Source organism: Phocoena sinus, chromosome 2, assembly GCF_008692025.1.
Source record: "Phocoena sinus isolate mPhoSin1 chromosome 2, mPhoSin1.pri, whole genome shotgun sequence".
Lineage (NCBI taxonomy): Eukaryota > Metazoa > Chordata > Mammalia > Artiodactyla > Phocoenidae > Phocoena > Phocoena sinus.
Genome location: NC_045764.1, coordinates 173587732 through 173614924, shown reverse-complemented (window position 1 = coordinate 173614924; position 27193 = coordinate 173587732). Strand labels below are relative to the sequence as shown.

Sequence of the window (27193 nt, the reverse complement as noted above, 5' to 3'; positions counted from 1 at the left end):
ACTCGCTGTAACTAGAGAAAGCCCACGTGCAGCAACGAAGACCCAATGCAGCCAAAAATAAATAAATAAATAAATTTATTTAAAAAAACAAAACAGGTTAGATTCAAGTTTTATTGTGGAGAAGGAATGAACATGGCTGGGTGATGAATCAGACGGGTGGGGGGGGGTGGAAGAGGGATGTCAAGTATGCCATCTCAGTTTCTTGTTTGTGTTTCCTGGAGGACAGTGGTGTCATTAGCTAAGATGGAAAATGGGGGAAGAGACAACCTGCAGGAGAGGATCTGGAATCCCACTTTGGTTTGGCTCCACTGGCTAACTGTGCGACACCTAGTGGACAGACCTCAAGGAGGTGAGAAATAGCTACGTACTGGGGATAAAAAGAAATCTAGGTTGGAGAGAAATATAATGGGAATCACTGGCATACAAACTGCATTTAAAGCTGCAGAAATATACCTTATCTATAAAAAAAAATATAGGAAGAGAAAAGGCTCAGAACCAAAAGCTGTGTAATTCCAATACTGAGAGAATGAGGAGGACTCTGCAAAGGAGACTAAAGAGATGTGTTCAGATAGAGAGAAAACTACCTTTGTCTAATGAGAATCTTAATCAGTGACACACCAAGTGAAAGTGGCACACAGTGAAAGCAATCTGTCCTGAAGTACACACAATAAGTGCATGATCTGTACATCATTTTAAAAACCGTAACTAAACCGATTAAAAATCAGTCTGCTTTTGATTATCACTATATACCTGCACTTTGAAAACAATGTCAATGATACAATCTTCTTTCCTTAAAAAAAAAATTAAAAAAAACTTCTGTTGGTCCAAGTTCTAAATAATTGCTGTGGTTACTGTACGCTTTCATAATATATACTTAAAACTTCAAATTATCATCACATATTTCTTACTTATTCCTTAACGAACACTGTGTTTCATGGAAGTTAATTTGGAGAACTCCTTGAAGACCAGTGCACAGAAACTGTAAAACAGATGGTTGTTAACTATTCAACAGCAAAATTTAAGAAAATAAACTATTTATATAGGGGAAAAAAATCACATTTCAAAGAAGACTGCTAGAGAAATGACAAAAGATGCTAGGATCTATTGCCAGAAGAAATCAAAGATGTCTGCCTCATTTTCACCAAGAACTGGACACATATTAAAGCAACAGATCAAATTATGTCACTGTTTGCTATAATTTTTCCATTTTATCTGATTTTTGCAAAGAAAATCTTCAGAAGTTTGCCAAATAGAAGAGAAATTTATGATGCACTAAGAGACAAATAACTGCATTTACAGATCATATGTACATAAGCTTCCCTCTTTGTTCAAAACACCTAAGTGAGAAGTATTAATTCATTTTCTTTTTGTACAATTTTATTTTAAAATGTTTTACTATTATAATATGTATTCAAATACAGATTTTCACTGCCTGCAGTGGCCATTATTATATTCCTTCCATTTCAGAATGACTACTGAAATAGATTCGCTGTATAGAAGAGGATGAAGGTGTTCACTGATCAGCTCTGATTATCAAGTTTCTTATATGTGTTACTGAGTTCTAGTGACTGGCAACAGAGTAATTATCAAATACACATCAAGGGACTTCCCTGGTGGCACAGTGGTTAAGAATCCGCCTGCCAATGCAGGGGACACGGGTTCGAGCCCTGGTCTGGGAAGATCCCACATGCTGTGGAGCAACTAAGCCCATGCGCCACAACTACCGACTGAAGCCCGAGCGCCTAGAGCCCGTGCTCTGCAACAAGAGAAGCCACCGCAATGAGAAGCCCACACACTGCAACTAAGAGTAGCCCCCGCTAGCCGCAACTAGAGAAAGCCCACGCACAGCAATGAAGACCCACGCAGCCAAAAATAAATAAAATAAAATAAATTAAAAACAAACAAACAAATACACATCAAAGTAAAGCATGTTCATGAAGCAAAGTATCTAAATTTGCTTTAAAATCTGTTTTGTATATTCTTCTCTGGAGTTCTCCTTGAGGGTGGGACTTAATTAATTATCTCATTGTTTCAAGGGGACAGGGTTAATCCACATTAGAAGTGTCACCAAAATCAGCTTCTATAGTCTCGAAACTAACGTAACATAGTAAATCAACTATACTCCAAAACAAACAAAAGAATCAGTTTCTATAATCAATGTGACTTAAACTTATAATTGTGATTATACAACACAACTGGGCAGTGCAAATGAAAACTAAATATCAGAATTCCTGTTTGGAAAAAGCTGAGAAAACAAGTCATTGATTCAAAGAAGTAGGGTGGTAGGAAAAACGCAATATTGAGAAAACTTCTGGTCAAAAGTGTGGATTAGGTGATTCCCGTGCTCACTGGCACTATGGCTAGAGGCAAATGACCTACAACAACCAGGCCTAAGATGGAAGGTGTTGGAAAAACAAACTCTAGCCAGTACCATCCAGCAATGGGGTGGCACACTTTGAATTGTTTCAGCAGGACAATCTATTCATTCACATTTTTAAAACATTCTTTTTTCTGTACATGGAACTATTCAAAAGGTTAAAAAGGTACATAGATAAGTCCCTGTCTCTTAGCTATTCAGCTTCTAAGTTACCAAAGCTCTCAGTCGTTTGAGAGGCAAAGCAAAGAGACTCAAAACATTTACAGTCAAAAAGAAATGACTAAGGAACTAAACTAAATGTAAAGGCTGGGAGCACTCTACAGGCCTAGAAAACAGGTTCATAAGTGGAGCTTCACATGCCCTCCATGCTCCCACCAAACTGGTTTGCTTGCAATGTTATTCAATGTCTGATAAAAGGTATTTCATAAACACAACGCTCCTTCCCTTCTTGCCCACCTCTCATCCCCCACCTGGGCTTTCCAAAGCCCAGATCAAGATCTCTTTCCTTCAAGAGGCCTCTCATTGCTATCACTGACCCTTCTTTGGTCTCCTTACTTATTAAAGGGTAGACCACCTATCTATCATATATAAGGCTGAAACAAGGTAACACATTAAATGGGAACCATGGTGTCTGGAAAAGAGGTGTGCAAAAACACCTTTATTCCAAAAAATAAACAAACAAAAAACCTTTATTCCACTTTGCCCTCCCTCCTGGGCCTAAGGGGAAGAGTAGGTCCTATGCTTATGGTTTTTAAAGAATGTTGAACTTTTAAAAACTATAGTAAGCCAAGTAAAGAATCACCTTCAATTAGGTTTCATTTAAGTCTTTTGGCTGCTCCAAGACACTACATGAAATCTGACACTGTACTAGCTGGAATCTGTGCATTGCTATCTCTCAGTGGGCCCCTTATATAGAAAACAGGTTATTTTAGAATTCAGTCCTAAGAAAAGTTTGATTCCCTTAGAAGTTTTTCTATCTTAGAATCAGCTAACAGTAGTATAGTTTCCTTGTTTATCTTGATTGCCAGGAAGCTCATTAGGGTTGACCCTAATGCTTCCTTTTTTTCTGTGATCCTGATTTTCACCAATTTACATATTTTTTTACCTACTTCCCTATTTATTTATTTATTTGTGGGTTGGCTAGATTTTGTTTCTCCACACCTTCCATCTTAGGCCATTAACTTTGGTCTGACCATTCTAGGTAACTTTTGACCAAAATGACATTATATACTCACCACCGCCATGAAGCCAAACCTTCACCGAAATGGGGGAGAGCTAATACTTGAGATTCATTGTTAAGCAACAGACAAAAATCGGACATAGGCTGTTTCCACTTTTCCCCACTAACAGAGACCTTAGGAAGGGATACTATCATTTACTGAGTACCTGTTTCATGCCAGCAACTGTCACATTCCTCAATTCAAACAAAACCTTTATGGTATTAACCTCAAGTTTTTGGTTGAAGAAATCAAGCCTCAGAAATGCCAAGTAGTGGGACTTCCCTGGTGGTCCAGTGGTTAAGACTCCACGCTTCCAATGCAGGGGCTGAGGGTTCGACCTCTGCTCAGGGAACTAAGATCCCACATGCTGCATGGCGTGGCCGGGGCGGGGGAGAAATGCCAAGTAGTGTATCTAAAGAGGCAAAGTGGCAGATCCAGGATTTGAATCTAGAACTGAAGTCCATGCTTTTTCTAAAAAAGGAATGCTCTTCCACCCTCTCCCCCACACTTACTACTCCTTTTCTGAAAGTAGTAACAGGTAAGAGTGCTATTTTGGACTCTAGGCTAGGATTCTGCCTTACAGCACAATTCCATGCACTCGTTCACTAAGTTATTTACTGAGAATCTTCTATGTGCTTTGTACCATCGTAAGGCTGCAGGGTTACAGCCCAGGACTTACACTCTAGAGGAAGTAGACAGACAAGCAGCAAGTTAGAAGATAAAAGCAAGACAATTTCAGACAGTGCTACAAAGAAAAACAGGGTTGAGAGAGAACGATGGCGAGGGGGGTGCTCATTTGAAAGGATGAAAGGGTAGGCCTCTTAGAGCTGAGACTTGAAAAACAGATGGCACTAAGAAGGTGAACATCTGAGGTCAGAGCATTGGAAGCAGAGGTAAGAATAAGTGCAAAGAAACAAGTTCAAGAAACTCAAAGAAGGCCGGGAAGGCTGGAGCATAATGGGAGCACAGGGACAAGGAAGGAAGTCAGGGAGGAAGCAGGGCCACATCACGTGTGGCTGGTGGCTTATGAGAAGCCTGGATTCTACTGAATGCAATGACATGTCTCTGGGATGATGATGATGATGTGTGTGTGTGCAGATATAAAACATAAAATTTACCATTCTGATAACCATTTTTAAATTTACAGTTCAGTGGTATCAAGTATATCCACACTGTTGTGCTTGAGGGATTTTTAGGCAAGGGAGTGAATTCACATAATTTAAGCCTTAGAATCTAATTCAGAAAGGAATAGTGTGTGTGGGATCCAGTCAGATCCCCAGAAGTAAAATCCAGCAGTTTGTATTCAATCCTTGTCAAGAATCTATAAAAAAGTAGTTAGTACAATAACCATATGTATTACTACAAATTACAAGTGAGTTATCAACAAAATAAGAAATTAAAAACCAACTCTCAATCTGGAGTCATGGCAGCAGCTTCTATTTTTGGGGGTGCTTAAAATCTAGAAGACAAAAAGGGGAAAGAAGGGGGCAGAGTTGAGAACTGTAAAAGGAGAAAGACACTTTGGAGTGTTTTTAAGAGTGTGATACTCTGTGAGACGCTAGAAATTCTACCTGAAGTTTATGGCTCTCCTAGGAGAGGAGACAGGGTCCAGACACCACAGAACAGCCTCCAGCACAACAGTGCCTCTTTCCCTGCCCCTCAGCTCTTACATTTGAGAGGAATAACTTACACAAGAAAGAAAAGAGCCCATCACAACCATTTACATTGATGTTTATTCATATCTGAAACCTCACTGTAAGACTAAAGTAACTGAATAGTTACTATGAATTGTACTCAAGAGAGTTCCTATTATCTCACCAGATCATGTTAAAATTGGGTAGTTTTCTTTAAGAAATTGAGTGTACTGCTTCCTTTTGTCACATAAAAATTCAGAAAGGAGTAGAATTTCTTTGCTGTAAAGGAAATGAAAAATGCCTTTTGGGGTCCCCCTACTCAAACAAGTCATTTTACAAAGATCCCAAGGTCAGAAGTTAAGCTATGCCAAGGTCAGACCTCTGGTCAGTGCCCTCTAAAGGGAAATTTGATGCTGCTACTAATAAGATTCCCAGAAACCACTGGGCTTGCTGTTACTGATAATCACAAAGTTAAACAGAATGGGACCTACTAACACAAGACACCTAGGACTAGGAAATGGCTCCTCTCCTGACCTGTGAAGTCCACCATAAATAGGAAGGCACAACCTTACACAACACAGTCGACTAACTTCCAAGACCTGCCCACATCTTCCTAATAGTCTGCTAACAGTAATGACATGAATGTTTTCTTCAACATCCAGGTAGTGTTTCTGACGCCAAATTTTGAAAATACAATGTTTGCGTGTTTATCCAATAATACGATAGGACACAACTCACTGGTAAATGTTCAGATTTAAAAATTATAAAAAAGTTTTCACTTTTATTCACTCTTCCCATGGGAAGTAGTGAGAGCAGTTTATAAATTGGTCACCTAGAAAGAGAAGGTCATGAGATGACAGAAGAATGTAGATCTTAGGAAATGTTCGTTCTTGATAATTGTTTTTGCTAATAACCTGTTGTAGGCCCTGAATTTCCCAGCCGTAAAACAAACTGATCGGACTTCCCTGGTGGCACAGTGGTTTAGAATCTGCCTGCCAATGCAGGGGACACAGGTTCAATCCCAGGTCAGGGAAGATCCCACATGCCACGGAGCAACTAGGCCCGTGCGCCACAACTACTGAGCCCGCGTGCCACAACTACTGAAGCCCGAGCGCCTAGAGCCCGTGCTCCGCAACGAGAAGCCACCGCAATGAGAAGCCCGCACTCACTGCAACTAGAGAAAGCCTGCGCGCAGAAACGAAGACCCAACGGAGCCAAAATAATTTTTTAGATAAATAAATAAAACTGATCTTACTAAAGCAGGCATCAAAACAAATAGAAAAGCTTTTTGTAAATATCAACCCAGGAGTCTGGCATACTTTAAAAATTTATTATTCATTCTCTTCCAAAAGCCTAAAATGCTAGTTGTAGGTAGGTCAGGAGCTGTGGCCTCTTCTGACACGGATTTCTCTTTTCCTACTGGGGGAGACAGCTGTTGACTGGGGGTGGTGGGGAGGGAGGGTTAATAACCGGCAGATGCAATCTGACAGCACCGAGGCTTATCAGTAAGCCAGGCTTCCAGAGCTACCAGGTTAGGCATTGGGCTCGATGACTTAGGCTGCCCTATGTAGGTCATGGGGTTGACATGATTACTTTGGAGGGTTTCTTGGGCTTGGCTCCACGGGAATTTACATTTATGGCATCTCTCCTTAGTGTTAAAGAGCATGGTAAAAAAGGAAAAACAGTGAATGGAATGGTCAGGATTAGTAATTTTTGGCAAACCTGAACCTTCTGAATGCATAAAAGTGAGAAAAAATTTAATACTTTTTGACTTTCTTTCAATTTGCTGATTCTAATGTCAATGGCTTTCTGCTCTGAGATGTTTTACTCGATCCAGCACAAAGCACTGCTATATTTGGTCTAACCTAAGACAGTTAAAATACCAACAGCCTAGAGTGAAGGTCACGAATTCTAACTACCTGAAACCTCAAGATTTGAAAGCCTTCTTAGGGTTCTCTCAAAACTAAATGTTTTAAATACTCAGCTCTTATTGTTAGCTTTCCTACTCCACCCAGTGATTTAGTTAAGTGGTTTAGTTTTTAGTAAGTTCTACAAAAGAGGATGTCGCTCCCAAACTATAGTGATGAACATCTAGGGGAAAAAAATACATAATACTATGCCCTAAATCTGGCAACAATGAAATGTTCATTAATTACATGCCAGGGAAAAAAAGCAAAAACAAACATGGGCCTTAAAGCAAAGGATTAAAACTATTCAAAACACAGTTAAACTGTGATTAAATATTAAAACATATTCAGCCTTAACTAGACCTTACTTTCCTCATCTGCAAAAATAAGCAGCTCCTGCTGTTTTATCTCTACAATGGCATATTACTCAGCCGTAAAAAGGAATGAAGTACATTCTACAACTTGGATGAAATCTTGAAAACAGACTAAGCCAGACACAAAAGGCAACATATTATATGGTTCCATGCAAACGAAATGTCCAGAATAGGCAAATCCAGGGAAAAAGTGAGATTAGTGGTTGCCAAGGGCTGGGGGTGGGGGTGGGGAATAACAGTTATGGGGTTTCTTTCTGGGATGATAAAAATGTTCTGGAATTAGATAGTGGTGATGATTGCACAAACTGGTGAATACACTAAAAATCACCGAACTGTGCACGTGGGAATTATGTCAATAAAAAGAAAAGAAAAACAGCAGATCTCTAGGGACTCTTTCAGATCTATAACTACTCTACTACAGAACTACTAGATTCCCTTTCTGCTGTTCCATTCAAAAGATACCAACCATACATGCCAGATTTAAAGAAATGGACATTACAATACCCCTAAACTGTACAACCCTGCAGCAACCACCTGCACAAAGAAAATGCCTTTTAAGCTAACCTGATTCGTACCACTTCAACTAAAGCCTACATCACCAAGTTTCCTGAGTATGGAGAAGTGGATTAACAATTTGGTTAAGATCAAATGCAGAATATATAAAATCCCCTGGGCTTCCCTGGTGGCGCAGTGGTTGAGAGTCTGCCTGCCGATGCAGGGCACACGGGTTCGTGCCCCGGTCCGGGAAGATCCCACATGCCGCGGAGCGGCTGGGTCCGTGAGCCACGGCCGCTGAGCCTGCGCGTCCGGAGCCTGTGCTCCTCAACGGGAGAGGCCACAGCACTGAGAGGCCCGCGTACCGCAAAAAAAAAAAAAAAAAAATTAAAAAAAATTTCAAACGATATCCCGAATTCAGCAAACTCATCAATAACCAACACCCCCTCTCTTATTCCATTCCGATTAATAATGGGAAAACATGGCTTTTAGTTCCAACATGATCACTGTGCAATCATTCTGCGCTACCAGAATGCATACAGAAAGGATCTTTTGATAACCTTTTAAGTACTCAAATATGTGTTTCACTGAAACCTATAGCCCCTGCTAAACTCAAAGTACCGACAATTCTACCAGGCCCTCCGAAATCCAGAACAGCAGCGCTGTTAGCACTTGCTATTACATTTTGACAGAACCTCCGCTCCTTCGCTCAGTCCTGAGTCACAGATCCATCCAGCTTTAGTTACCTCCGCCTGGGGTAGATAGATAGATATGATACAACCAGACCAGCTTCTCAGTCCAGACTTTTCGCCTATTTCATTCGTTCCTGAGAATGTTAACAACGCTTCAATACTCAACGTTCACCGCATTTTGAGGCTCCATCCAATTGTGAGAATTTATTAAGACAGCGCTGGAGTAACTATGGCGTAAAGGATTCTACCACTTAAATCTAATTATCACAGGTACTAGGTTAACTAGTTATGGTAGGATTATTCTGTCTATTTACTATTCCAACAATTTAACAAGATAGCCTGTGAATAAAATAATAGGATAAGGACTTGAAAACACCAGTTACGAAGTAAAAACAAAAAATTTACATATGCAGATAAGGCTCTTCTGCCCCAGATATTTTTTCTGGCCCTCGTTCAAAGCAGTACTAAAACAGTAGAAAGACCCTTTCCAGAATCTTTCTTTTCACGGTAAAAATAAGGAGTTTTCTGTCAAGTATAAAGCATCTGGCAGCTTTACTCGATTTGATCAATTTAGTGGCAAACGTTCCTAGCTGTGTAACTAACCAGCCTTCCTGCAAAGAGCCAAATACTTAAGAAAGGAAAGAAAACTCCCCCAAACGCCCAGGACTGAGAACAATCTGCAAAAACCCGCGGCCCCTCTCGCTAGGCGCCGCGGGGGGAGCAGAGGCAAGGCCCTCGCCGCAGCGCGGTGACAGGCCCCGCCGACGCCGAGCCCGCACACACGCGAGCTCGACGTGCCGCCCAAGTCCCGCCCCGCCGAGGCGGGCAAGGCGAGCGCGGCCGCGGGCAGGATCCGGCCTGCACGCGGGGCGGGCGAGAGGAGGGCCAGGCGGGCGCCCCCGCCCCCCTCGGAAGGCGCCTCCCGGGATGACTTGAGGCTCCGGGTTGGGGCGGGGGCGGAGCCGGGACAGCGACGCCCCCCAGAGGAAGGCCGGGGAAAGGCGGCGGCCCAGCCCGGGCGCGAGGTCCAGGCCGCGCAGCCCCGCCAACGCCCTCCCGCGTCCCCGGGCCTCGCGGGGAGACGGCCTCGCGGCCGGCCGGCCGGGGGCCGCGAACAACGGGCCCTGGGCCGGCTGTTGGCCGAGCACGCCCCGCCCCGCCCCGCCCCGCCCGAGCAAACTACGCCATTGCGGCCTAGCGGGCGGCGCCGCGCCTCCGCCGCCATCTTCGCCGCGCCGCCGCCCGCCGCCCCCGCCGCGGCCCGCCATCTTTTGGGGCCGCCATACTTGCCCCGCGAAGAAGATGGCGGCGCCCATCACACACATAAAACATGGCTTCCCTTCAAAACAAAAACATCCCGGGGGCCGGCGCGCGCCGGCGCTCACCTGAGGACCACATGGTGACCGAGAACTCGCCCTCCAGGGTCTTGATCTGCACCTGCTTCTGCTCCCACTTCTTGTTGCCCGCGTCCGCGCCGCCCGCCGCCCCGGCCCCGCCGCCGAGGTAGCCCTTCTTGCCGCTCTTCTTGCCGCCGCCCTTCTTGACGCGGCCGCCGCCCGACGACGACGAGCCGCCGCCGCCGCTCTTGCCCGCCGCCGCCACGGTGACCAGCGTCTGCTCAATGTAGTCGTCGTCGCCGCCGGCAGGCGCGGGTACCGGGATGAGGATCTGGTCCTCGAAGCCGTCCTCGGCGCGCAGCCCGTCCGAGTCGTCGCCGCCCACCACCTCCTCGCGCGTCTGCACCAGGATCACCTCCTGGTGGTGGTGCACCTGGGTCGGGTCGTCGGTGACGAGCGGCTGCAGCGCGATCATGGGCGGGTGGTGATGGTGGTGGTGGTGGTGGTGGTGGCCGCCCGCGTGCCCGTGGCCGCCCCCGCCGCCGTGGTCGCCGCCGCCGCCGTCCTCGTCGTCGTCGTCCTCCTCCTCCTCCTCGCCCACCACCGTGGTCTCGATGGTCTCCACCGGGATGGTCTCCACCTCGATCTCGTGCAGCTCCACGATCTCGGCCGGCATCTCCGAGCCGTCCGTGGCGATGTAGAGAGTGTCGCCCGAGGCCATGACTGAGGGCTCGGCCGCCACGGCCGCGGCGGCCTCAGCTCCGGGGCTGCGGGCAGGCGGGCGAGGAGGCAGCCGGCCGTGGGGAAGGAAGGCAGAGGGAGGAAGGCGGCGGGCGGGCGGGGGGAGAGGGGGCGGGCGGCGGGGGGAAGGGGCGGGCGCGGCGGCGGCGGCGGCGGGCTTCCCCGCCTCCTCGCCTCGGTGCGCCCCGCGCTCGCTCGGCCGCTGCTCGCCCCGGCGCCCCGCCGCGCCTCGGCCGCCCGCTTTGGCCGCGCCTCCTCCCGCCCTCCGGGCTGGCGCTCCGCTTTCCCCTTCCTCCTGCGCCTCCGCCTCCTTCCACACAAATACCAACTCCTCACCCCGAGCCCAGATCTCGCCGCCGCCGCCGCCGCCACACTCCGCTCAGGCTCGGCCTCGCGAGACTTCCGTGCAGCCTCGGCACGCCCCGCCTCGCTCCTACTTGCCTGCTCGCCCTCTCGCTCCTCCTCCTCTGCCAATCGATCTGCCCGTTCGCCGCCGCGGCCCAGCCCACTCAACCCGGGCTCCTCCCGGATTGGGGCCGCCGGGACGGCCTCCGCGCGCGCTGGCTGGCCGCTGCGCGTGACGTCAGCGCGCCGCCGCCGCGGCCGCCGCCGCCGCCAGTCGCGCGGCCCCCGCCCTTCGCGGTGCCATAGGTGCGGAGCCCGCCGCCCCGGGCCCGGGCCGCACTCGGGAGCGGGGCGTCGACGCTGCAGCCGCCGCCTTGGAGCCGGTGAGCCGTCCGCGCGGCCCCCGGCGCCGCGGGGGAGGGGACCTGCGGGGCAGGGCGGGGCCGGCTGAGCGCAGGGTCCCGGCCGGTGGGCGGCCCGGGGGCCGCGAGGGGGAGCGGGCGGCGCGCGCGGGGCGGTCCCGGCGCCCCAATAAAGTCTGCTTTGACGAGAAACGCTTGTGCCTCCTTTTTCATGTCGGGCGGCGTTCGCTCTTGACGCCTAGCTTCGGGCGGGCGATGGCGGCCGAGTGAGGGAGGAGGGCCAGGCCAACAAAGGAGGGTGGGCGGGCGGGCAGCGGAGGGAAACGTCCGCCGGCGGCTGCGGGTCGGCACATATCGCCGCGAGCGCCCCGTCCCCGCTGGGTCCGGGACTGAGCGCAGGTGGGCTGCAAGCGGGGCGGGGCGGGCGGAAGCGGCGCGCGGAGCCCCCAGGTCCAGTGTTGGGAGGATGTCCGTTATCCTTTTGTGACCCGCGGAAACCTGAGACGAAGCCGTTGGGTGCCTGCTTCCCCATAGGTCTTAAGAACAGCAGGGTCCCGGCCGCTGGTCCGGTAGCTTGGCTTTCGAAAATTTCCTTCTGAGCTTCCCTTTCTTCGCTCTCCAGCCAATCATTGTTTCCCTCGACCACCGTCTTCACCTCTTTCTCACTTGCATAGACGCTCCTCCTAATGTCCACCAGGCTTTGCATTTGTTTCCTCGTTGAAAATTCTACAATTTTCCCGCACTGTTCTTAATACCTGCAGCAGAGCCTATATTTTTCCTGGCACGAATTAGCGGCAATTAACCCTTCCTGAATAGCTGCGGTGAAGTGGTTTTGCCCTTATTCATTGTTTTGGTCGACCTGACTTTGAGTTTGAAGCAACAGAAATAAAAACTGGTTTTTAAGAAAGAAAATCATGTGAAAGTGAGAAACTGGGAAGGTGTGTCTTTGTTGTACCCGTTTGGCCAATTTAACGGCTGAGTGAATTTCTCAAACGTGTATATTCACAACGTTTAGCCTTGTCTTTTGGAACAGTGTTCTTGAAGGTGAGCACCGTGATTATTCTGAACTGTAATATATACATTAATCTTAGATCCAACTTATTAAAGCAAGCAGGTGTCTTTCTTGACAACCTTTAGAGAAAGAGGTTTGTGTGTTCTGATTAAAAAGTGACTTTGTCAATCTCGTTTAGTCCGTGCTTATTTTTCAACGGCATTGGACTTGATATTTGAGGATGTTGGTATAGGGAGTGAAAAATTAGATCGTTGTCTCTGAGTTTTAAATTCTGAGTAATTCCCATTGGAATGCTACACCCACACAGTTTGACAAAGTCAAGTCTGTTGAAATAAGTCATTTCTGGCTTCGTGGCTTATAAATTCTGCATAAATATTTCACAAATGAAAACGAATTGTGGGAGAATTTTTATGTGGCTTAATTAATTTCACTTTCCCCACTCTCTAGTAATTGATGGGAGGATGTCTTTGCAAGTAGTTGATGCTTCCCCATAGATACAAGAGAAATGGGGGAAGTACCCAGTTAGGCAGCCTAGCTCCTGAGTCATAGGTCTACAGACTTCACAGTCAAGTGGAGAAAGCTGAAAAGGGTTTATCTGTCAGGAAGGGTGGTAGGTGGGAGAAAGCACTGAGACGGTCCAGCTATTCACCTGCTGCATGAAGAGCTTTTAAAAATTGCCCCACTTCCCTGGTGGCGCAGTGGTTGAGAGTCCATCTGCCAATGCAGGGGACGCGGGTTCGCGCCCCGGTCCAGGGGGATCCCACATGCCGCAGAGCGGCTAGGGCCGTGAGCCATGGCCACTGAGCCTGCGCGTCAGGAACCTGTGCTCCGCAACGGGAGAGGCCGCGGCAGTGAGAGGCCCGCGTACTGCAAAAAAAAAAAAAAAAAAATTGCCCCAGAGCAGGTGACCTGTTAGATAGGTCTTGAGTTTTCCATGGTGGGAGAGATTCTTGTTTTGTGCTCTTTAGCTATGGAGTACCTTATGAATAGGCATGCAAAGACACGATGCTGTATTTGCTCTAGCTTGCTTGCATTTGCTGCTAAAGGTAAAAGGACAGGTTAAAGTGCAGTTCCAGAGCCATGGGCCTCTAAAGGTAGGGATAATTTCACTGCTTTTATCCTGTTCTGTTTGGGCAGAATAAACTGGGCCAATGAACCTTCCCTCGGAACTTCTAGAGTCCTTTTGTCTTGGCAGCAAGAAAATTGACTGACCCCACTTAATTAAACTGGGTATTTTACAGCCATGTTTGCGTGCTTTTATCCTTCCAACTGAGGGCAAAGACCACGGCTGGGTCCGTCTACAGCCTAATGCCTTGTACATGGAATGATTGTTGGTTCATCAAAAAATGAAGGCACCATGACAGAGAGGACTTCTGTGTGAAAGTGCTCGGCCATTTTAGGTGTCTCAAAAGCTCCAATGAGGGCTTCCCTGGTGGCGCAGTGGTTGAGAGTCCGCCTGCCGACGCAGGGGACACGGGTTCATGCCCCGGTCCGGGAAGATCCCACATGCCGCGAAGCGGCTGCGCCCGTGAGCCATGGCCGCTGAGCCTGCGCGTCCGGAGCCTGTTGCTCCGCAAACGGGAGAGGCCACAACAGTGAGAGGCCCACATACCGCAAAAAAAGAAAAAAAAAAAAGCTCCAACGACTTCCAGTCCACCGTGGAAATGAATGTCAACAACTATAGAAGAAAGTAGAAGGTTGGAAGAATCCTAAGAGTTGTGTAAGGTTTCTAGAATCTTTGAGAAGTTAGAGCTCACTAATGGCTGAGGAGATGTGACACATATCCTGCAAGGAGTGTGTCCCTTGACAGGACAGCACAGGACAAAGGTGTGGACTGTTAACCACAGCTCTTTGGATGGCGTCTCTCCTCTCTCATTCCTAATGGTTCCGTTCCGGAAACCTCCATTAAATTTCCAACTCAGCTTTAAGACCATGTGGTTTAGGAAGGGACATGCGTGGAGAGGAGGGGAGAGGGTGGGAGTGGGTGGTAGAATAAAGGATGTGAATTGAGAGACACCTAGTATCTCTTTCTCTCCTTTTTTCAGAGTATCTTCTCATTTATTAATTATAGGGAGGCTAGCGATGAAATCTGATTCTACCTTATTTTTATTTCTAACAGATCGGAAATGATCCAGGCAGTGAACTCATGCTAAGTAATGTCCCTTACCACAAACTAGTTTGGTTGTCTCGTAAAATTGCTTTTTGGTTAGTTCTAATGTCTAGTTCTTTTGGAGTTACTTCTAGCAGGTAGTTGGTGCTGTGCATTGGTTACTGTATGGAGAATATTAGCCCAGTCTCTGTTTTGCAGTTAAGGAAACCAGCTGAGAGAGGAGCTGCTGAAGGTCACATTGCAGCGTAGTGATGGGGCTGCAGCTAGAGCTTTGCCTTTTGTTAGGCTAGAAATCTTTTTACATTTGCTGATCGGACCCTGTTCCAGATCCATGCTGAGTTTCCAATAAAACATGTAGAAAAATCAGGATGAAAATTTGTGTTTCTGCATCTAAATTAGTTACCCCTAGTTTGGATCAATACAAGTTAATTGAAAAACTATAGGTGTGTACACATTTTCCTAATCATCTAAACTATAGTGTGTTCTTGATTGTGGAATTTTTGAAACCTGGGCTATTTAGGGGATACTCCTCCCTTCCCCCAAAATCAATGCATACATTAGATTTGGAGCTTAAATTGTGGTGGAATACCTTAACCATACAAGTCTGTAAAGCTAACACCATTTCTGCAACGTTTCATGTCCTTCGCTTTTATAGGGTCTTAGACTCTTTTTCTGAGGCTAAGTGGTTTAGTACAGTAGATGAATCTGGTTATTGCCTGTAAGTCTAAGGAAAGTTGAAATCTCTAGTGATAAATTCGCCTTGTTTTTCTCTACTTCGCTCGTTGTGTGCCCCTCCAAAGTAGAAGCTAAATCAACTTCTTTGTACTGCAGTTGCTCCTGCCACCTGCCCATCCAAATGAATGTCACCCATGTGATTGAACAGAATGAATGGAAAGTTCTGTCTCGATCTGCGGTAGCTTGTTTCACGGCATACTTACTGCAGCGCAGAAATACAGGAAGCCGAGCCACTCCTGCATCGGTGTGTGAGGCAGGTCAGTGCTGGAGCTCTGTGAGAGTGGGCTGGACACGCAGCCTCTGTTAGGGATTTTCTCCGTTTGCTAAAGAGGAGTGACGGGCGGATTAGGTGAGCCCAGCTGTTCATCCCTGTTTGTCAAGCACCTGCTCTGCGAGGCTGGAGAATACTGCCCTGCCGTTAACCAAACAATGTGCCCAGGTGGGAGACAGGCTATGACCTGCTCTGCGAGGCTCTGCGAGGCTGGAGAATACTGCCCTGCCGTAAACCAAACAATGCGCCCAGGTGGGACACAGGCTATGACCAGAGAGCTCAGAGATACCGGTCTCACTTCCACTTGGCAGTCCTGACAAGAAGTGGAGAGTCTGGGGACAAGTGGACCTAGGCCAAGCTAGTCAGATAAAGCCCTTTCTGAGGAGGGGACATTTCACCTGGGACTTGAGAGTTAAATAAACCACCAAGTGCCAAGGCCAGTGCTTGGCTGCAAACCAGCTTTTTTTTTTTTTTTCTGAAATGTTAATTTCTATGTGAAAAGAAAGTAGATAAAAAAAAGTGATAAATTTGTAAATATTTGCGATAAGCCCATAACACTCAGTGTAAAAGGGCTATTTTTGCCTCAGAAACTCATCAAATGAGCAAATTAATCCACCAAAACTGCTACTGAGATGCCTGAGGTTTTCTCAGTACTTGGTTACTGACATCATGTCCTTTTCTTTTTCGTTTTCGTTTTTTATGAGCCATTCCTTGTTCAGAGTTCCCACTTGAACTTGGGGATTAATAATGGAAATGGTCCTGGAGTTCCAGGCCTTGGAAGGTAGACCAGCTACAAAGGTACTTAGGAAGGCAAAACGGATGAGTGGCAGCAGTAGAGCAGTGCCGTCCAAACAGGTCGGGGCCTGGCTGTGCCCTTTGTCATCCAGGTGACATCCACAAGGTCTTGTAGCCTCTCGGGTCTTCATTTCTTCGGCTTCAAAACGGGCCTAACGGTGCCAGTCTTCAGGCTTACAGGAATCAGCCGTGGTGGTAAGTAAACCGTGTGAAGGCTTGATGCTCCCCAGGACTGATTATATTTCCTTCTTACCATCTCGCTCCAGGTGAGCTAGCCTCTGCCACTCACCTCTCAGTTTCTGTGCTGGTTTCAGGGCTCATCCTTATAGGCTGGACCCAGTGCTTACTTGGTTTCTTAGAGCAGATAAGAATTCATTTGCTAGCCAGACTTTTCTTAAAGAGATTTGTCATATCAGTGATAAGTTTTGAATCTCCCCGAGCTAGGTGGATTACTGTCTACTAAAAGTAGGCTAAACAACTGCTTTTGTGTTTTCTGTGTCAATCAGAACTCAATTTCTCAACACTGGAGCTCTTTTTGGAAGTGGGTCGACATTGGGATCCAGCTGCTCGTGTCTTACTGGTCACTTTTCCCCTTGTGACACAGAGGTGCTTTGGCCGGAAAGGGTAGACCCAGGAAGACTTGGCAAGGGTGTCTTCGTCACGGTGGGGTCAACAGCTGCCACTCAGGGAAACAGCAGCCCAGAGGTGGCAGACAGAAGAGGATGAGCATCGGTCTCCTCTCTCCACGTCCCAGTACAGGGTTGCCAGCAAACTTCCTTAGCGCTTGTGTACAGTTTTAATTGGGGGATTTAAAGGGTGGGTGCAAAGGAAGAACTATCGTATTCTAAAGCATGCCATCCCCTTATTCCCCGAGGGATGGATTGGGAGTGTCCTTGCACTGTTTTGCGTAAACAGCGGTGTCATTGCAGCAAGAATGCGGTCGTGGATTGCCTGGATCTTTTCCTAGTGACTGACCAAATCATACCAAAGGCAGTGCCGACTGACATGGTTGGAGGCTAAAGCCATCACCCCACAATGCCCCTCTCTATCATCACCTCACTGTCTCCCATGCTCATCGAAGACCTGGCGCTTAAACTTATGTAATGTCTTTCTCTCAAACCTAAGCCATACCAGCCCCTGAGTCGTCTGAGTCACTGCAGCCTATTTATGTTGGCTTCCGAAACTCCAGCTACCTTCATTCCCACCTCTTCGGCTGCCATATCCTGGTCCTTGTCATTCCTAGGAGCAGTGCCATATTTGGAATCCCTTTTTGTTTGTTTTTGGCTGCCCTGTGCAGCATGCGGGATCTTAGTTCCCTAACCAGGGATCGAACCCATGCCCCCTGCATTGGGAGCACAGAGTCTTAACCCCTGGACCGCCAGGGAAGTCCCACATTTGGAACATTAAACTCCCAATCTCCTATCCTCTCCAACTCTCACACCGTCTTTCCTGTTATCCCTTGATTTCAGCCTCAAACCTTCAATTTTCTAATCCCTCTTTCCTTCCCAGACCAGAACTCCACAATTGGTTACCAACATCCTCAGCCTCCCGCACTGCTTATGGCTGATAAAACGTCACCCTTGGGTCAACTCACTTTTGTCTGTATACTTCTGAGATCCTGGGATCTACTGGAAGAAACGCCACTTGCGTATGTAGAGTTCTGCAGTGACTTAGGGTCCCCGGCGTCACCTAAGTGATGTCACTTGACATTGCTTTTTACTTGTCCCGACTCAGCCCCCCTCCACCGTTTTGCTCAGCAGATTCTTTAAATTACTTGCCTCAAAGTTCATAAGAAATCTGCTTGTGTCCTTCTCTCCGTCCCCACTGCAGTAGCCCACTTCCAATGCCTCCTACTTCAAGAAAGTTGGAAGGGTCAGAATTCATTCCGTCAGACACCAGCTCTCCCTTTGTGGCCGCTCCTGGATGAGCCTGTGTCCTGTCTCTACCTGTGTTCCCTCCTCCCCTTCCTCTCGGGCTCTGTGCCATCACTTGTCATCTCTCGTCTGTCCCTGGCTCTTTTCTTGTCCCTGGCTCTTCTGCCGTTTGTCCCTGGCTCTTTTTCTTTGGATTAATAAGTCTCTCCTGGTCTTTATTTATTATTATTTAACATATTTATTTTTGGCTGCGTTGGGTCTTCGTTGCTGCACGCGGGCTTTCTCTAGTTGCAGCAAGCGGGGGCTACTCTTTGTTGCGGTGCGCGGGCTTCTCATTGCGGTGGCTTCTCTTGTTGCAGAGCACAGACTCTAGGTGCGCGGGCTTCAGTAGTTGTGGCACATGGACTCAGTAGTTTTAGCGCACAGGCTTAGTTTGCTCCGCGGCATGTGGGATCCTCCCGGACCAGGGCTCATCCCCTGCCTTGGCAGGCGGATTCTTAACCACTGCACCACCAGGGAAGTCCCTCTCCTGGTCTTCAGAAACAAGGCTGTCTCTTGACCCTGTGTCTCCTTGTAGCCATTGCCCATCTCCTTCCATTCCCAGCTAAGCCTCCTGAGACCAGGTCTGTGTTGAGAGTTTTTGCTCCATCTGTTGAGCTGCAGGTACTGTGTCCTCACCTGCTGTGGTGCCCTGCCCAGGTGAGGCTTTTCTGACCTCGTTTTCTCATCCTTTCTTGCACTTGATGTGGCCGGCTGCTCGGTCCCCGGATTCCTTCCTTAGCTCTGCTGTCCATCTTCTCGCTTCTGACTTTTCCTCCTCTTGGCCCTCTTCTGCATGCTGTCCTGCGTCACCTTATCCATCCCTGTGGCCTTAACAGCCACCTGCGTGCTGAGCAGTCTTAGCTTCTGTCTCTAGTCTGGATTCTCCAGAGAGCTCTAGACGCACATCCACTGTCCCCACTCAGTGTCCCACGGGGTCTCCCTAACAACCTTCTTGCCCTCTTCCTCTCGGGTACCTACCCTCTCACCAGTCACACCCAGTTGCCCGGGGCCGAAATCTGGAAATCATCTGACTCCTCTGGCTCCGTAATCCCCGTGTATAGCCACCAAGTCCTCCTAAATATTTTTCAAACCAACTTTTCTCCATTCCTGCTCTTACTGTCTTGGTGCAGGCCTTGGCTCTCTCTCACCTAAAGCTTTGGCGACCAGTCGCTCTACCTGCCTCCAGCCCTCTCTGTTCCCAAGGCTCTCCTGGGTTTTTCTAACATGCAGATGGGACCACATTACTCCAGTTCAAACTCGGGATGGAGCTGCTCCTCAGCCAGGCATTCCTAAACCTGCCGGCCTCGTTTTCTGTCCTTCCCGCTACTCCCGGATACATGCACCACAAGAGTTCACACCTTTGTTTTCAGACTGTTTTTCTCTGCCTAGGAGATCCTTTCTCACCTCCTTCGACCTTATTCCTCTTCCGAAACAGCTCAGATGACCTCTCTAGGAAGCCTTCCTAGGGGGGGAATTTCCATAGCATTCTGACCAAATTGCTCTCGCTCTCCTCACATTATAATGAAAACGGCTGTTAATGTTGCTGCTGGTCCACAACACTGCACATGCTTTGAGGGCAGGGAGTTTCTCGTCCGCCCTGTCAGAGCAGAAGTGCCCGTTGATGCTCCTTCCTGTGTCCTCCAGCGCTGCTGCACGTGGAATAAAGTCCCGAATCCTTGGCTGGGCTCGAAGGAAGCATGGCATAGCAGGGAAAAAATAGGAGTTTTGATCAGACAGACCCGGTTTTGAATATTTGCTCCACTATTTATAAGCTGAGTGATCTCAGGTGAGTTTGTTGACCTCTCTGGGCCGTTTCTTTCTTTTTTTTTGGTATTTCAGATAAACAAGTCTTCCTTGTTTATTTGAAATTCAGATTTAACTGGCTGTCCTGTGTTTTGTCTGGCAACCTCACCTTGGAATAATGCCCCAATTTTCAGTCCTCTTCTTTTTCCTCCCTCTACTCACATTTCTTTCTCTCTTTTTTTTTGGCCGGGCCACGTGGCTGGTGGGATCTCAGTTCCTCGACCAGGGACTGAACCTGGGCCCCGGCAGTGAAAGCCGGGAATCCTTACCACTAGGCCACCAGGAGACCCCCTCTGGGCCAGTTTCTTGATCTGTAAAATCAGAATATTACTATTCAAGATTGTTGTAACGTTTGATCTAAATAATACGCACAATGCTCCTGGCATGTAATAGGTACGAAATAAATTCCCTCACCTCTTCCTGGTTTTCACTCTCCCTCCTGCTGCTTCCCGGCACCACCCCACCCCCGCAGTTCCGCCTCACAGAAGCGTCATTGTTGGTGAATCTGCCCCTTCATTTTCCGCCTTTGTTCATACTCCCATTCTTTAAGGAATGCCTTCCTCACGCTCAGTTCCGAGCCTGCCTCAGGGCGTCCTAGACCCTCCAGTTGCAAATAAAGCCCTCCCTGGTCTTCCGTTTCTCCGCAGCATGGAAAATTCCCAACTTGCTAAGCAGTTAGCTGTCTTTTACTTTAATTACTTGTAGATAGTTCCTGAGTTGGAAGCTTCCGGAAGGTAGGGATGTTTCTTCTGCTTTCTCGTAGCTGTTCCTGCATCTGAGTTACTCAGGGCCTGGAACACCCTAAGTGTTAAATAAATGGTGGTGTACTTTGATGGGGGTTGGTGGGGACAGGAAAATGCTGCTTCATGGGCCAAGCAGCGTGGCAGAGTCTTAAAGTAATCAGACTCTGGGAACCCTGAATTTAGCTTACTCGTCCTTAAGATGTTTTGAGTAGTAGGAATTTCCACGTTTGCGAGCAAATAAGTGTCTGGAAATTAGACATAATTCTAGGAAATTCAAACAGTGAAAACTGGTTTATAATGTGAAACAAGTAAAGAAGATTGCTTATCCCAAACTACATGCAAGTGTATATTTCTAATTATTTCTCAAAAGTGTCTTCAAAAATGAAACCCTTTAAGGAGACTGTGCTTTGGAAAAACGGTCTTATTTTGACCTGCACAAAGCCCACACAGTCTTTGCTCCAGCCCTCTCAAAGCAAACGTTTTACTACAAGCAAACCCCCAGTGCCACTGCCACAACAAAGAGGGAGTCCACGTAGAAAGACCATTTCCTGCCGAAGTAAATGCCTTGATTCATGTATTAATCCAGTGGTAAGCAGGTAACAATGCTGCTTGTGTTACAGGCAGGTAGAGGTGTTTTATAGATCTGCTCACACACATCTCTCCAGCCATGAAGTGGTAGTTTCCCTTGGATGCTTACTCATCCCTTTTGTTTTTCCCCAAACCACTGAATTCTAGATGCAAAGGCTACTCGATGAAAGACTACAGTCTGTCCGCTTCTGGCTTCCACCTGTAGCGGGCCTGGCCATGTTCAGCTGTGACTTCATGGTGTCAAGGTTCACTGGAACTCATCCCTTTCAGTGTTCAGAGCTGCAAACCAGCCACTGCTTGCTTTCACATGTATGTAGCTTTTAAATCGCCTTTCCCCATCCTCTATTCAAACCGTTGCTTTTCTTAGGATCCAAATTTAGTGACTTACCTGTTACATACCAGATGTAATATGTGGATCTTCATCTTATTGGCTGTGTCTGTCATAGGAGCCTATGGAGACGGGAGGCGTCTTGACTGTCGTCCATCACGTTATTCCACCAGCTCGATGTTAGCTGCTGACTCTCACATAGCCTTTATGTAAGCTGGGGTCGTACATCAGAAATCCCTTCTAGAAACAGCCTCGAAGAGTGGTTGAACACGTTACTGTATGTCACGCGGATGTACGTGTGTGCGTTTGTTTAGCAGAATACATCAGGTCCCTGTGGCATCCACTCTGGTGTCTGGCCAGCGACCACTCTTCTCCCTGCATCCAATGCTCCCTCCTTACAGAGCCCCAGTTTTTTCTTCGGGTAGCAGGTAGAAATCTGCTCCTTCGGGAAGAGGGTGGAACTATCTTAGCTCGGGGGATAAATCATGATTGGCTAAACAGCGAAGGCAGTCCTTTTTAAAAAAAAAATTTTTTTTTTTTTTAATTTATTTTTGGGCCACGCCACATGGCTTGCGGGATCTGCGTTCCCCGAGCAGGGATCAAACCCAGGTCCCCAGCAGTGGAAGCACAGTGTCCTAACTGCTGGACCGCCAGGAAGTCCCTTTTTTTTCCCCCCAAGGCAGTCTTACTTCCTTTAGCCAGTGATGGATGTGAAAAGGAGTTGGGAAGAATGTGACCCAGTTCTGGCCAGTGAAATATTAAGGAAAACATATGTTACTTTAGAGGCTTCCCTTCCCTAATAAGAAGATAAAGCCCCAAGAGAAGACAGCCCCTCTTCTTCCTTCCTGCCCAGAAACCGGCATGATGACGAGGACTGTGTGGAAAGGCGAAAGGAATTGCAGAGTCAGGGGTCAGGCCTGTGGAGCCGTGAACCCACTGCTCCCACTGGGCTTCTCACGTAAACCCTTGTCCTGGGGTGCGAGGAACTTGCAGGGGCCCATTCTTGACCTACTGCCACAGGGGAGACTGTAAGTTGTTCCCTTGGGGAACGAGAGACCAGGGAATGGGATGGAGGGGAAGGGACATTGAAGGGGGTGTTACCGTTCTGCGTGTCTAAAGTGTTGTCTCTTGGTAATTTTATGGTCCGTCCATATGGAATCCACGGGATAGATTTTATATGTAATGATTTTTAATTTTGTAAACGTTTTTAATATGAAAAAATGCTACGATACAATAATAAGCAAAAAATGTAACACATTTGTGTATATATTATAATCCCAACTCTTTTGAGGGAAAGGTATAGGAGAAGTGGAAAGTAAACATGTCAAAACAGTGTCGTTTGCTTCCGGGAACTAGGATTTTGAGCAGTTGGGGTTTATGTGGTAGGTTTTTGTTTGTTTGTTTGTTTATATTTGTGTGCAGTTATCACACATGTATTTTTACTTTTAGATTTTTTTATTGTGGTAAAAGACATAAAATTTACCATCATAGGCATGTTTAAGTGTGCAGGTCGTTGGTGTTAAGTATGTTTGTATGGTTGTACATCCATCACCACCGTCCATCCCCAGAACTCTTTTCATCTTGTCAAACTGAAACTCTGTTCCTGTTGAACAGTAACTCCCCACTTGCCACTCCCTGCAGCCTCTGACACTCACCATTCACTTTCTGTCTCTGTAAATTTGACTTCTAGGTACCTCACTCGTATACGTAAATCACGCAGTGTTTGTCCTGTTATTGTCTGGCTTATTTCACTTAACAAAATATCCTCAGTATTCATCCATGTCATGAGGTATGTCAGAATTTCCTTCCTTGTTAAGGCCAAATAATGGTCCTTCGTATGTATATATCACATTTTGCTAATCCACTCATCCCTCCGTGGACACTTGGGTTGTTTCCACATTTTAGGTGTTGTGAATAATGCTGCCGTGAACATGGGTGTACAAATAAACAAGTATTTTATAATTTTTTTTTAAGTAGCAAATGAAGAAAAGCTCGTGGAAGCCAAATTATCCGTATTAAATTTGTGCTTTTTTCCCATCATTTCCCGTTTTGTATCAGATCTTTTGGATACTTTAGACAACTAACTATACCATTTCCCTATCAGAAGGAAGAATGGTGGCTGGGAGCTTTCTCCCCATTTAAAAACCTAAGAGTAGTGAAGTGGTTAACCATTTTCAAGCGTTCTACCTACCTCCCCCCTTCCCTCGTAGTTAAAGAGCAGGTTATTTGACTTCTTACCACCTGAGAATGCTCCCCTAGTACCTGTCGGCCCCCCGCCTCGGAGACCGTCCCTGGAGAGCCGCTCACTGTGCCCACATCCCTGGGTGTTCCTGCAGCACTCAGAAGGTGTAGTGGCGTCATCAGTTTCCCCAGCGAACTACACAGAAAGCAAGAGAGCAGCAAGTTCAAGTCACTAGATTAGGTGCTCCCACGTGGCAGCCACCCCGCTAGTCACCCAGGGGTCAGCGAAGAACAGGCCCACCGGGTACCAGACGGCCTTCAGGGAACCTGTTGCTCCAGGTGGAAGAGGCAGTGTTAGAATCCACAAACTTGGTGGGCGTCGTGGAATTTGAGCCCAGAGGGGAGTTTCCTGGTGGCCTAGTGGTTAGGATTTGATGTTTTCACTGCCGTGGCCTGGGTTCAGTCCCTGGTTGGGGAACTGAGATCCTGCAAGCTGCACAGCATGGCCAAAAAAAAAAAAAAAATAGAATTTGAGTCCAGAGCCCCTAGACCTGATTTCGTCCAGCCACGTGAGACACTTAGGCGAGGCATTCAGGCTGTAGGTTCAGCTGAAAGGGCCTTTCCCGCGCTCATCCTGGTTGACGGCCATCGTCTGTGAGCTCTGACCATCCAGGCAGACCCAAGTCAGCTCTTTGGCCCTAACCTCCTCTTACAAGCCTCCTGTCAGCCCTACTCCTTCCTCCTTTGCAAGATGTCACTGTGCGGTCACACTGGGTGTGCCTTGTCCCTCCCTGCCTTTCCTTCCTTCTGGAATGTCTTCCTCCCCAGGCTCCACCTCTGCCCGCTGGATCCTTCAACTTCCACCTCAAAGGCCACCTCCTCAGCACTCCAGCCGGGCAGGGCAGAAGCCCTCCCTGTTTGATCCACCTCTGTTCTCTGATTGGTGCGCCGTTTATGTTCCGTGTGGCAGCAGGCTTGCGGTTGTGCTTGTGTGTATGTGTTGTCGGCTCCTCTCTCCCCTGCGTCGTCCCCATCCTCTCCCCACCCCCCCAGATATAGATATACAGATAATCTTTATGTTATATGAGCATGAAGAAAGGAACGGGAATGTACCCACTCTTTAGTTAGTAACGGTCACCTTAGGCGAGGCAAGGGAGAATGTAAAGAATTGAAAACAAGCTTATCTACTGAGCTCTGAGGAAGTGCGGGGAAATAAGCTGGAAGGAGGCAGGCAGCGCACATCTGCGTCACTAGGAAGGAGGCTGAGGATGGCATCACGGCTCTTCCTGCTGGTTATGGGTTACGTCAGCAACTCGGGGCAGAGGAGCTGGAGCCTGCTTCCAGAAGCATGGCGTATTTTTATATTCCTGGTGAACTAAATAGAATTCTTATTTATGGGAGAACAGGCACAGTCGCCCTCTGATCACCCGGGCCTCTCGCTGCCTATGTGGGGCTGCGGCCCTGTCGCCCACCGCTTCCCCCTCTGCACCCAGCTCTCCCTCCTCTTGATTCTCTCCTTTCTGCACCTTGTCTCCCTGGCTTCTTCCCGGGCTTTCCTCTCCTCCTCTGTTGTTTTCCCTTTTCCTGTCCCCATACGTCATCCTTCCCTCCCCGGCTTCACTGGCTCCTCCCTTTTCAGTATAAAGTTAATGTATACGCTTCACGCTTGTTCTATTTATTGGCTGTGGCTTCGTGTGTTATTAATAGAGCAGTAGATAAGTTATGGTTTGGAGCTTCTTTTCCCCTAGAAAAATTCCAGCCCAAGTTACTTTTTCAGTCAGTGGGCTTTAATTGATTTTTCTCCCCCAATCAATGATCTTCTACAGAAAAGCTCCCCACTGCCCTGTGAAATACAGGCCTGGGAAAGAGGCCCAGAGACTCAGCTCTGTGGGAGCTGAACTCTGGCCCTCTCCGGCCCCCCAGCTCCACGCTTTCCCCGCCGCCCACCCACTGCACTGACCAAAACCTGGGAACAGGCCTTCTCCCTCCCCATCCAGTCCCTGGCACCAGCAGCGTCGGGCCTGTGGGGAGTTTTTCTCCCTCTGCCTCCTGGGAAGGAGGATGGGCTGGGCACCTTCTTCCCTGCTCTGCTTCCCAGACTCCCTGGTCGCTGGGGTTCTGGGTGAAAATCGGGTTTCTTCGATCAGATACTCAATTTTGGAAGGCTGAAATAAAGTGTCAGCTTTGCCGTGTACAGGCATATGCAGTGTGTAAATGACAGGCTGAATTTAAAGCAGGAGGTGGCAGTGCAGTTAGTTCGTTCCTTCATTCGTTTGTTCATTGGTTCTACCCCCTCTCTGACGCTGAGGGCTGTTTTGCGTTGGGAATTGGAAAGACAGAGGCTCTGGAGGGAAATCACTTCCAGTCCAGTTCCCATATTGAGCACCCCTCCGTGCAAGGCTTCCCAGTACTTGGTTTTCTGGCGAGAAAGATCACAGAGACATCAGCGCATCCACGGCTGTACCTCCAGCCGTCACCCTGCCTTCTGATCCCTGGGTCAGCTCCCTGCTGCACACCTTTGAATTCGGCAATCCCGGTGGTGGCCTTCCTGGTCTGGGCCCTTGTTCGTGGTTCAGCCATCCCTGGATCTCTGGCCCATTGTTTTCAGCCCATCCAGTGATTTTGTAAATTAATTCCCTGTGTTAACCCCTGTCGGTTTAAAATATAACCAATGCAGGGGTTCCCTGGTGGTGCAGTGGTTAAGAATCCGCCCGCCGATGCGGGGGACACGATTTCGAGCCCTGGTCCGGGAAGATCCCACATGCCGCGGAGCAGCTAAGCCTGTGCGCCACAACTACTGAGCCTGCGCTCTAGAGCCCACGAGCCACAACTACTGAAGCCTGCGCACAGAGCCCATGCTCTGCAACAAGAGAAACCCCCACACTGCAGTGAAGAGTAGCCCCCGCTCACCGCAACTAGAGAAAGCCCAAAGTCCCAACGCAGCCAAAAATAAATAAATAAATTTATTTTTTAAATAAATGAATAAAATAAGAAATATAACCACTGCAGAGAGAGAGCCTGCTAAGAACTAAATGTTTCCCCGAGCAAAATTCATGTGTTGAAATCCAGTCTCCAATGTGATGGTATTAATTAAGAGGTGGGACTTTGGGGAGGTGATTAGGTCATGAGAGTGGAGCCCTTGTGAATGGGATTAGTGCCCTAATGGACCCCAGAGAGCTCCTCTGCTCCTTCTGCCCTGTGAGGACACAGTGAGAAAACGGGTATCT

General features: G+C 48.0%; 1 protein-coding gene and 1 long non-coding RNA gene across 2 annotated transcripts in view; one reads left to right on the top strand and one right to left on the bottom strand.

Moving 5' to 3' along the window:
- Positions 1-10880, bottom strand: part of YY1 (YY1 transcription factor) — a 30434-nt gene extending 19554 nt beyond the window's left edge. The window contains exon 1 of the mRNA XM_032624174.1: positions 10085-10880. Within this exon, the coding sequence (XP_032480065.1) occupies positions 10085-10757 (673 nt within the window). The 5' untranslated portion in view covers positions 10758-10880. The remainder of the gene's footprint in view (positions 1-10084) is intronic.
- Positions 10881-20703: 9823 nt separating this feature from the next.
- Positions 20704-22335, top strand: LOC116749653. Its single transcript, XR_004348665.1, has 3 exons — positions 20704-20860; positions 21605-21766; positions 21904-22335. It is a non-coding gene; the product is annotated as an uncharacterized LOC116749653 (long non-coding RNA).
- Positions 22336-27193: the final 4858 nt, after the last annotated feature.